The 13,086-nt window shown below is 30.9% G+C and overlaps 1 protein-coding gene across 1 annotated transcript; it reads left to right on the top strand.

Annotated features, from left to right (window-relative positions):
- Window positions 1–991: 991 nt before the first annotated feature.
- Window positions 992–11,843, top strand: LOTGIDRAFT_235763 (hypothetical protein; the record flags this gene model as incomplete). Its single annotated transcript, XM_009065290.1, has 9 exons — window positions 992–1,139; window positions 1,991–2,145; window positions 3,671–3,773; window positions 5,797–5,873; window positions 6,387–6,593; window positions 6,936–7,023; window positions 8,175–10,287; window positions 10,551–10,595; window positions 11,397–11,843. The coding sequence occupies 8 exons, from the start codon at window positions 992–994 to the stop codon at window positions 10,552–10,554; spliced, it is 2,895 nt and encodes a 964-aa protein (XP_009063538.1). The 3' UTR covers window positions 10,555–10,595; window positions 11,397–11,843.
- Between the last annotated feature and the right edge of the window lie 1,243 nt (window positions 11,844–13,086).

Here is a 13,086-nt window from a genome sequence, read left to right as displayed (position 1 = left end):
TATTATAAATGATCTTATACAATGAAATGTGGCACTTGGCAAAGTGAAAATAATGTCTCTGATTTTCTTCGAGTGATAAAATAAATGTATCTCTTTACTATTGATTTATCTATAGTTTATTCTACTTCATAAAGCAGGTTTTATGATCGGACAAACAAGAAAAGATTATAAAATTGATCAAATTATCCGTGTAGCTTAGTTACACCCTGTTTTTCTTAGTAGACTCGTCTCAATTTTATTTTCCAACTTTCTTTCCGCATGTTACAGTTTGGAATGAAGACAGTGATATTATTTTTAGTATAAATTTCTCAGTATATTTAGTAACTATGTTTCCTGCTAGTAATGTTTGTCATTCGTAAGTGTTTCAACAATCTTAGAGATACGGGAAGATGTGTTCTTGTTTTGACAGCTAAATTTGTGATCTTTGACAGCCAAATTCGTTTAATTGGCAAAAATGACCATAGAAAAGCTTGGAAATTTTTTAAACAGGATTCAAGAGTGTCTTGTGTCTTGAGGAAAATTTCTTTGCAAAGCTATAACCAGTCATGAAATGTAGCTGAATTCTTTGTAAATGAAATGAAGTTTTACATCCTGCTTTTGTCACTGAATTCGGTGTAAAAAATTTTGGCTGCAGAAATGAAGAACACCGATAGGAATTATTAGCAACCATATATTTTGTTATTATTATTTATTATATATATAATTTGATATGATTTCATTTATTTCTAAATACTTTTTAGTTGTAGATTATTTTATTTTGATGCATGACTATTTCTCTAATGGCTGAATCAAAGGATATCGGAATCAGGTCGTGACATTTTGATTGGACATCAATTTTGACCAATGAGAATTTAGAAATGTTGAGTTATGGTATTTAAAATATGTATCAATAAGCCATTAGAGAATAGTTTTTTTTTAGCTGTGATGTTTATGTTGTTGTGATGATCAGTTTTTTTCATCTTTTCTCCCCGATTGTCCGATCAGTGATGAAATGAATTTTGGTAGTTTGGAGAGAGCCAATGCCCAGTTGTTACAACAGTTAGCTATTAAAGAAGAGGAATCGGCACGAATTCAAGAGGAAGTGAAGCAACTAAACTTGCAGCTTGAAACAGCTAGACTGAAGCGAATTCAAGAACAAGGTATGATTTAAATTAGAAACTCATTCAGATGATATTGAAATGATAAAAATGAGTATGAGTATGAATGTAGTTTGAAAGCTTAACCCTTTGAACATTGAGTGTCAATAAAAAAAAACTCATAACTCTGAGAAATAAAAGTGAAATTCCAAGTTTGAGGTATTTTTGAAGTAATTATGCAATTTGTGTACATTTCTAGTACTTCTGAAGACTTTTTATTAAGATATAGAGAATCTTTCCGTTTAAAGCGTACGAGATAAACTTTATGTGATGTCACTCTGCACTGACTGCTTCATTTGCTTATGTCATGTTATTTGTGGCCAGTAGAGCAGCTGCCATTGTTGAAAGGGTTAATTAAACTTTTAACTCCTTTTGAGAGATGTGGAGAACCTTTAACTGATTGATAGTATAACTCAGTACAACAATGTTAAAGTTTATTCTATAAATTGATTTCATGTTTGGAGTAGAGAGGTGCATATTTTTATCTTTAGTCATATGAAGAATTTTGATTGTGGGAATTTGACTCTGGTATGCTAAAATATGACATTCATATAAATAGATTGTAAACTGTTTCCTTAACTTTTATGAATATCAGGGACACTGATAATATTGATATGCACCATTCCAATTTTCTCGAAATTCTACTAAAACTAAGCATTTTATGGCATCTCCATGGCAAAGGCCCTTAGATATCATTATCAGCTTTTGCAACAGTGACATCATAACCTGCCTAGTTTTGGTTGAATTACAGGAATCACAGACGTCTGACTGAAATAGGAGTGTACAATCCCTTTCATTTAAGTTTATTTATTATATATTACAAGTAATATATAATGTCACTTGGTATATTTCAGCACAACTGCATAGAAAATCTGAGAATGGTGCTGGACTAGCTGCTGTTAGTTTTGAACCAATGTCTGTAGCTTCTACTGTAGTTGATTTAGAAGAGAAAATATTACAGTTACAAACATTGGGAGAAAATCTGGCAGATTCTATGGAGTCAGCTGCAGTAAGTATCTTTTAATTTAGCATTCAGTCTCTCCTACTTACTGAGTACAGGATATGGTGTTAAAGACTGCCGTGCAATCCATGTTAAAATGAGGCAAAGGGGGGACTGGGTGGTTGTCATTTTAAAAATGATGCTTTTGGCTCATTAGTCTCCATTACACTTCAACAACTCCTTCTGCTCTATTCTGAATTAGAACTTCTGATGGACAAGACGATTTACTCCAATACACTGATTTGAAATCTTCTGCAGTCTTCTGACGTCCATCAATCCAGATTGAAGAATCCATAGGGAATGATTTGTTATAAAGAAAATAATTCTGTACCAATTCTGTCTTGAAGTTTTAATTGTCTTAGAGAATATTCTCTTGTTTCCTTTCCCTTTGGAATCATTCATTTTCTAGCTTTCACTATTATGTTGCTACATTGAAATTGGCCAATAAAGAAATGTTATCAAAATAATGATTAAAACCTAGTCCTCAGATAATTCATTCATTTTCCATTTAACTGTGGTAATTCTCTCCTTTCCAATTATACATGACAAATAGAAATGTCAAGATTTTATATAGTAGAAATATTGTTAATTGATGATTAATTTGGCCGAAGGGAAGTGTTGTGAATCTAAACCTAACAATAATATTCTCTACTGGGACAAGATAAAACTATTAATCTTTTCACTATCAGATTTATATTGTTGTATAAAATTATGATATCTTGATTTATACAATTGGCTTGACTTATTCCATGTTTGTATATCTTGATTTGCACTATCGTATGATTCATACCATTTATTAGGTCTTGATTTATACCTTGTATTATATCTTGATTTACATCATACAATGATGTCTTGATTTCTACTATTGTATGATATCTTGATTTCTACTGTTGTATTATATCTTGATTTCTATTGATGTTTTATATCTTGATTAATACTGTTGTATGATATCTTGATTTATACTATTGTATTATATCTTGATTTCTACTGTTGTATTATATCTTATGATATGTTGATTTATACTATTGTAAGATATCTTGATTTATACTATTATAAAGGAAAAAATAAATCACATGATAACGTGCAAACAGTAGGTAAAAAGTTGATTCAATTGGAGTAAATGTGGCTACATTTTGGGACTAGTCACTTTATCAAGCGAAAAAAACAGAAAGGTGCTAACTCCAACTACAAAGAACAACACTATGATATCTTGATTTATACCATTGAATGGTATCTTGATTTATTCTATGGTATGACAATGACATCTTGATTTATTCTATTAAATGGTAATATCTTGATTCATACCATTGTATGATATCTTGATTTCTACCATCGTAACCTTATGGTACAATGAGAAAACTATTTTCTGTCATATTTTCTCACAAATATTGCACTAAAAATATGAGGACCTATTATGTAAGGTTTGATGGAATTAATTGACAAAACTGATTTGGGTTACATTATTGCAGACAGTTCCACTTTAAGCTGGAAGGGTGTATTCAAACAAAATACATAAAGATATATTTACTTATAGGTTGGTAAATTATATACAGTAGAAGGAGAAGGAAGTGTGAGTTCACAGCTAATGGAAATGGTTGATAAAATGAAAGATATGTTATCTCATGCATCACAAACTGGTAGGTCTTATTTATTGTTATGGTGTGTCTGAATTAATAGAAGACTGACAGATACCTATTAAATCTCTCATTCAATAGAATTGTATCTATATCCTATATCTAGTTCATGTTAAAATAACTCTCTGGTTTTAAAGCAGGAGATGGATTATACATGGGTAGAATATACTGAATACTGAATATATAAACCTTTCTAATTCAGAATGATGTTACAAAATCCTACTCTGTCATTCAATAGAATTGTATCTATATCCTATATCTTGTTCTTGTTAAAATAACTCTCTGGTTTTAAAGCAAGAGATTGGTGATACACAGGATAGAATATACTGAATACTGAATATATAAACCTCTCTAATTCAGAATGATGTTACAAAATCCTACTCTGTCATTCAATAGAATTGTATCTATATCCTATATCTAGTTCTTGTTAAAATAACTCTCTGGTTTTAAAGCAAGAGATTGGTGATACACAGGATAGAATATACTGAATACTGAATATATAAACCTCTCTAATTCAGAATGATGTTACATAATCCTACTCTGTCATTCAATAGAATTGTATCTATATCCTATATCTTGTTCGTGTTAAAATAACTCTCTGGTTTTAAAGCAAGAGATTGGTGATACACAGGATAGAATATACTGAATACTGAATATATAAACCTCTCTAATTCAGAATGATGTTACAAAATCCTACTCTGTCATTCAATAGAATTGTATCTATATCCTATATCTAGTTCTTGTTCAAAATAACTCTCTGGTTTTAAAGCAAGAGATTGGTGATACACAGGATAGAATATACTGAATACTGAATATATAAACCTCTCTAATTCAGAATGATACTACTCTTATCTTAATTCTCATCATATCTTCAATGTGTATAAAAACAATTACATACAGGGAGTTTCAAAATTAAAGACCCCCCAACCCTTTCTGCAGCATAAACTTTAAAACATATGGACAATAACTACAGTGATTAGTGATTTTCAATGGATATGATTTCAGAAAATCTCATATAGAATTTAAAATTATAAATAAATACCAGTTATCACTTATTTTACTGAAACACCCAGTATATCTAATGTGTTTCCTAATATCATATTAGGCATCATGCTAAAAAATATTTATGATGTCATGTAATTTTCAAACCAGCCAATCGGTATGCTTCTATATAGCGATTTTTATGGTTAGTTTTGTAAATATTAGCACATACATGAACTCTGACTTGAATATTAAGTATTCATCTCTTTGATGTTTTGATGGATTAAATTCATCACCTCATTTGGATTAGATGAACCATTGCACCATCTGCTTGTCGGCTTGTTCTGTAAATAGTTTGTAATTATATTGAATTGTATATTGCTAGTAATTATGCTACAACTGTGAAATACCAAATTATCATCAAGCTGTGAAATATCATATTTATCTTGATAAGCATGTACCATGATTTATTTTGATAAGATATATAGTGTTGTAGAAAAACATGAAAAACAGTCAAAGCAAACTATATGATGTGAAATGATATCATATAATCTATTTTACAGTCTGTTGATAAAATTATCATACAAATTACATTGCTATACATAAGATCACAAAAATCAGTCTTGGTCATAAAATTAGAATAACATTCCTGTGAATTTTCAGATGTAACATTCAGTGATTCAGTACATTTCAGATATAACTTCAGTACATTTGAGAATTGCAGATGTAACTGTCAGTATATCTGAGATTTTCAGAATTTCAGATGTAACTGTCAGTATATCTGAGAATTTCAGATGTAACTGTCAGTATATCTGAGAATTTCAGATATAGCTTCAGTACATTTGAGAATTTCAAATATATATGTCAGTACTTTTGAGAATTTCAGATACAATATATTTGAGAAATTCAGATGTATTGACATGTACATCTGAATGTATATGTCAGTACATTTGAGAATTTCAGATTTAACAGAAGAGTCAGTACAATTTAGAGTGGATCCATTAAATAAGGCAATGTTGAAATAATGATTATGTTTATTTTGTAGAAGAAGCATCTCAGAAGTCTTCAGCGCTACATGATTTTGAGAAGTTGTATAGTCAAGCTATGACCTTACAAGTTCAGGTATTTACCACATTATAAGATATATTTACATTATGTCAGGATAAAGCAATATATTCATTCACAAAATAGATGCAGGTCTTGCCAGAAACATTATAAACAATTATTTACAACCTGGTGCATTTATTATTTGGGCTTCATAAGATTCAGTTGAAATAATTTGCATATTAACATATAGCATTATTGGAAATCTTGCCAATTTACAAATAAGGGATTGGAATACAAAAAATATTATTGCTTATTTGGATATTTTGTAATTGGATATCTTGATATTATGTTTGGATATTTTGATATTATCTGTTATATTTTGATATTTGTTGATATTATAATTTAATATTTAATTTTGATATTAGATTTGGATATTTTGATATTATCTGTTATATTTTGATATTATATTTTGATATTTTGTTATTATCTGTTATATTTTGATATTTGTTGATATTATAATTTAATATTTAATTTGGATATTTTTATAATATATTTTGATATTATATTGAGATATTATTATATTTTTAGATGAACAATTTGAGATTAAGTCATTTAGAAAGAAATAAAGAAATTATGGATATTAAAAGACAGTTATTACAACAAGAAGTTAATAATTTAATGTTACAAGTTGATATCACTAGAAGAGAATCAGAACTCTACCAATATCATGAAGATGATTCTCTAGGTCAAGAATGTGAAAATAACTATACACAGGCAGAAGGTGCTTCAAAAGATGTAAGTATTGGTGATAATTTTAAATTAAAGCTTTGATTATCTTGAGCTTCCTGTAAGAAACATCATATCAACAATTCCAATGTTTGATCCAGAACCAATCAGATTTCTTCAAAGAATCAGAACTTAAAGGGATTGTAAAGAGGTTTTCTAAATTTTGTTTGTGTATCAGGGACAATTATAGGATCAATTTGAACCATTCCAATTTTCATTCAGACATCTGTGGTTCCTGCAATTCCGCTAAAACTAAGTGTTTAATGAAGTCACTAATCGCAAAATAGTCTTTATCACATAACACAACTGTGAATATTCCATGATATATGTCACCTCAATTTACTTGTACAGGCTGAAGGAGAGAAAAAAGAGATAACAGATCAAACAGAACATGATAACCAAGATGGTGAAACAATTCAACACATTCCATTAGCTACAGGTTTGTCTTGTTGTCCAGTGTTAAACAGCATGTTATATGCTTCAGGCTTATTCTGCTATCACATACATATAATATTGCCACGTTGGTCTGGTCAAAGCGAAAAAATAAAAAATAGAACTATTGATCTCATTTATGCACGTGAAAAGAGTTGGATCAAAAACAGTATTTTGACATAATTCAATTTCTTTGACTTATGGTCTTTTCAGAATCAGCCATTAACAAACCAGTCAATTGATTAAGTATGGGTATTATTGAGTTATAGAATGTGTTTCAATCTTCAATAAGTTGCTATTGTCTCAGCAAATTCGTTGTTATATCAAATTTTATCCATTTAATTTAAAGGATACAACCTCTTAGAATGGACAAAAAATTCATAAAAGTGTAGGCCCTATATATTCAGAAGTTGGACTTACCAGGTACCATGACTAAAGAATATAATCTCTTTATTAAATAATATATCCATTAAACTAAATAATTATTTAAACACATGTAAACATTTTGAAAAAAGTACTTTATTGGATTATAGGGGGATTTTTTTTTGCATAGTTATGACACCATATAAGTCCACTGATGAAAAAAAATTCATTTTAACTGAGTTATAAAATATTTGGGAAATCTTAAAAGTTAGTATACCTTTAAAGTGAATTTGATCAAAAACTTCAAAAACAGTACCTTTGCTATTAGGACAATTTCCAGTTTCTTTCCAATTTTAACTTACAAAAATGTATATATTTATCAACACAAAGTCATTCTAAGACTAAGATTATTTTCAAATTCATTTTAATAAAATGGGCAGAGTTCGATATACCAACAAACTTGCTCAGGCAATATATTTTGTTTTAAGTTTGTGCTTCTTCTGAATTTGTTACAATTATAAATAACATGTTATTATTATTTCTTTACAACAATTCCAAATTTTGAATTAAACGAACAAGTAATGAATAAGTAAATGAAAATCACAAAATGAGTTCCACATTCTGAAATTTTTAGATATAGATATTCATAAGAGATTTGTTTTGTTCTTTTTAAGAGTGGTCCCCCTTCCCTAGTTTTGAAAAAAAATATTGATATATGTATTTCTCTGTATTTTATAATATTGCTCAGATGTTGGTTACAAATGATCAATTTATTGATTATTTTATATATTTCAGTCGAATCCTTAGAGTCAGAAGCTACAAGTAAGAAAAAAGGACTCAAGAAAGAAAAACAAGTCAAAGAGAAAAAAGAAAAAAAATCCAAATTATTTCATTCCAAATCTTCAAAAAAAGACACTAAAAAAGAAAGTGACCAATCAAAAAAAACTAAAAAAAAATCTCAGAGTGACTCTGAGGAAAGTAAGAAAAAATCAAGTGCCATGGAACGCAGCCTTGAAATGAGTTGTAGTTTAGTTTTGCCTACTGCCATTGTTTCTCTGCCCAGAGATCTTTCACAAACTGAAACTAATGTCCCTAAAGTGGAGAAGGGGTCTCCCACTTTGGCGAAATCACAACCAAAGCAGAAAGGTTTTCATCAAGAAGAGAGTAAGAAAACAGCAAAAAGAGTAACGATTGAGACCCCTGAAAAACCCATTCCAGAATCACAACAGATTCACGATAAACCTAAACTGACTAAAACTGGTTCTGTTGTTGATGACGAGTATTCCCCACAAACTGTGACAGATAGTCAAGAACAACTTGTAGATAGTTCAGACAAACACAAACACTCGGATGAACAGGGCCAACCTTCAGGGACAATAACTAGAGCTGAGGCAGGGCAAGCAACTCTTATACCGAGTCCAGTTATTAGGTCAAAACACCCCCATACCAGGGGGGAATCAAAAGGATTAGACAAAGAAAATGGTAAATGCGCTTCTCCTAAACCAATATTAAAACACAGTCAACCAATATACAAACCACCTTTACCAAAACAAAGCACCCCATTGACACATTCCCCGGTTCTCATTCACAGCGTTAAGAATGGATCAAGATCTAAAAGTGTGGATGAAGTAAGGAGTAGGAAATCAGAATTATCAGAACGAGAACCAGGTCGTGTAATGTTCTCTATTCAAGATAAAAGAGCCACAGTGTGTGAAATAGATCAACATGTACTTGAATTACGGAAAACACCAAGTCCAACATTGTATCTGCCTCGTGTTGGACTGGTTACTCCAGTAAGACGACTAAAGCCAGCTGCTGAGCTTTTGGAGGAGAGCCAGCGGTATAGAAAGGGCCATTCAGTCTTCACTCAAAGAATTCTTCAACGTTACCAACAAAAAGAAGAACAACGTTTAAGACTAGAAATGTTACAAAGACATGACAAAGAGAATATTTCGGGTATTTATACCAAATCTGCTCTAAAGAAATCGCGTGAAGGAACTCCTGTTAAAGCAACAGATTCTTCACCAATTACATCTTTGTCATCACAGGTTGAATTTGTTCAATCATCACGAACACTGCCTTCTTCCAGTGGATCAGATAAACCAAAATCAAGTGCTCCCTTTAAAGACTTGACAAATGGTGGACAATTGTCCGAAAAATATGTGTTAGATTCTCCCGAAAGAACGTTATCAGAAAGCGTTTTGCAGACAATATCCCAGACAAACATACCGAAATTGAAACGTAGGTCATGTGAAGTTGGTGTTTCATACGATCCAACTTCTTCGACCGCATCCTATATTATTGTCTCAACTACATCGGGAAGTGTTGCAGAAAGTATTATCCAACCAGAATCAACTATAAGTACAATAAATCACTCCTCCATGCCAACATTAAGCTCCACCCGACAAGACTCAATAGAACCTGAACCAGGACGAGATAGATCTGCTACCTATGCTGCTTCTTCATCTAGATATGGTGGTATAGATGATATTATAGAGAGCATAGGTACTTGTCGAGCTAGACCAACAACTACACAGAGTGGACCAATATTTAGTTCTTCTACATCCAGATCTCCAATCTTAAAGCATTCTGGTGGAGATCGACCAACTTCACCAAAATCACCAGATAGAAGAGCCAGAAGTAAAATGGGGACCATTGGGGTGCTTTGTAAACAGTCTATATCATTTGATCTTGGAGTAACATTATACTCACCATTAGAAGGTGCTGTTGGGGGTAGACAGAGAGACTCTACTGGTAGTACCTCCCCACCTTCAACATCTAGACCAACCTCAACAAGTTCTGAAGGAGAAGTTGCATCTACTTCCAAGGATGAAAAGAAAAAGCAACGAAGCAAGTTTTTGGATTCAAAGTGGCTCCAAAAACCGAAAAAGTTTTTCAAAGTTTCGAAGTGAGTTTTCTTATATGAATATAATAGAATTAAATGAGAATATGGAACTAAATAAAAAAATTTTGAATATAAAAATAATAAAGTAGATATATTAAAACAGAACATAAAAACCATGTTGTTGTTACTCAGTTTTTCAGTTATGAGCACTTCTTTAACAGTGAGAAATTTTAGTTATTATTAAATAAGTAAAAAATATATAAATATCTTTGAGGTACTGAAAGTATAAATATTATTATCATCAACAACCCAATTTGCAATTTCAGATGAGGCAACATGGCCAATTGAGGTGGATCAAGTTTATTCTGTTGGTATGTAGATGATATATGTTTAAAAAAAATTTTGTTTTCTCTAATGTTTTTCATAATTAGGCTTCACCAATTTGATTTTTGATATTTCAGAAAGAATGAATATAAGATAAATTTCTGAATAATAAGAAATCAAATTGGTGCAGACTTGAATATACTTTCTAATTTTTTTTGTATTTTCACTTCATAGTGTGCTTTTATTCAATTATAGCTTTATTTTCTTCAGACCAATATGGTAAGCAAACTTTTCATTTAAATGATAATTTTCTGTCTGCAGCTGAAATATTACACTTCACGCTATCTGACTTGTCTGGTTTAAATTTAGTTGTGACATCTTTAAAGTTAGAAATCTATTCAAACTACATTGTTAATTTATTAACTGATAAATTGAATATTGGGCCTAATTAGTGGAAACTTCAGTAGCGATTAAAAATAATTATAACACTTGCTCTCTATCTATTTTGATCTTTTTAAAAGCCCTAAAAAGGTATGGCATTCACAAACTTTTGAGGACATCTTGCTTGGTAGATCTGCACCTGAGGAGAGTTTTAATGCATTAGCATCATTTTGTAACATAATTTACACGAGGGTACAAAAGGGCGCGCACTATATTCGCAATTATACAGTTAATATTCATGATGGTAGTTGAACCTTTTTTTACCTGATTTTTTTGTCTTTTAGGTTCTGTAGATGTCCTTCACTTCATTTTTGCATATATTCTTTTTCTATTAGCCTCTTTTCAGTAGTGTTTGATTTTGACCATACAGATCATTTTCTAAAGTATCTGTATATTTCTTGTTTCAGTTGCTGAGCTTGCCTAGTGGACCAGAAGTCTGTTTGGGCTGGCCCGGCACTATATACAGAAGATTGATAGATTGAGACAAGAGTTACAGACATGTCTAGTTAATTCTAGACTTGACAAGTTACCACTTAAATATACAACTAGCTAGAGAATAACACATCTATATTATACCATATATAGCCCATAATATTCTTAACATTAACATCTATAGTTGGAAAAAGTTACTTATGCACTTCTGCCAAACAGAACAGTCTACTTTATTTTGAGGTTGCTCAAGTGGTAATGAATACAATATAAGTATGACTTGTTTAGTTGCAATTACTATTTATTGTACCCTGAAACGAAGTGGACTCCTCAAATTCATATCTGGAAAGGTGTAAGGGTGTTGCATTAACATCTAGTCCAACTATAGAACCATAGTCAATTCAAACTGGTACTTGTTAAATAAAATGTTTGTTGGAGGGAACAGCGGCCATGATGCTTTGAAACTAGCAATTAGTCAGCTTCGTACAGCTTAATACCCGTTAATATGACCTTCAAGCCCTGCTAGCATACTACTTAGATTAGTCATTATAATTTATGTTACATTCTGCTCATCAATGATTACACTAAACATCTTCAATATTGGAGATTCATTTAGTCCACCATTGATTGTTGGGTTCAAAGTTCAATAATAACCAATGAATTGTAGTTTTCTAGAGTCATTATCAAACTTTAGTTTAACAATCGAAGATGGATGAACATTTGTCATTTCTTACGTGATTAATACTTCTAAATTCGTTCTTACATGGAGATAAAAAATTTTGAAGGATGTCACAAGATCAGGAGTATTCTTTCTTTCATCGTGATTCATATATCATTGTGTACCGGTATTAGATGTACACCAAGTCATCTGCTAGGATCAAATGAAGCAGACGACATGAAAACTGTAGTTATTGTAAATGTATGTGTAATATGTAAATATTGTAATTATGAGATGTACAATATGGTAATATGTTGGGAAGCTCAGATGTGGAGTCTATACAAGTTTGTTTGCTGGGGATGGAATCTCTTTCAAATTTTCTCGTGTCTTAGGTTGAATATTTCTCACTATTTAACAGATAATTTGTATATGATAGAATGAAACTCAGTTTCATAAATTTTGACTTGAATGGCATTCCGAATTGTGAATACTTGTATGATTTTAGTTAAAATATGCAAATAATTGGAACAGTTTTCTGTACATTTAATTTTAAAAATTTGGACATTGAATATATTTGCTCAGACTCATTTTGTATGAATTATTTCCATTTGACAGATAAATGGCTAGAAAACATAAAACAGTATTTAACATCATTTCACTGTTATAACATCATAAAATTTCTACCTCAAAATTGACAACATAAAGGACATTTGATAATGGTCAATGTTATTTCAATGGCACAGTTATAACTGTTAAGGTTCAATGCAAAACAAGGGCTGCTAAGTAATATTTCATTATGTGTATAATTTAGAATTTTTTATCTGGTAAAATCTGCTGTTTTTTTTTTTAGTCTTTATTCTTGTGCAATATGTATATAGATCTTTATATCCATCCCCTCGTGTTTATTTCAGTGCCAAAATATCATTTCTTTTAATTCATCTATCTCCACATCTGTTACGGCCAATATTTCAATGATGTACATCTCCTTCAATAAATTCATCATAAATCTT

This window comes from Lottia gigantea, assembly GCF_000327385.1.
Source record: "Lottia gigantea unplaced genomic scaffold LOTGIsca_69, whole genome shotgun sequence".
NCBI classification, from domain to species: Eukaryota; Metazoa; Mollusca; class Gastropoda; family Lottiidae; genus Lottia; species Lottia gigantea.
The sequence above is the reverse complement of the archived record's forward strand: the minus strand, read 5'-3'. Positions and strand labels throughout refer to the sequence as shown.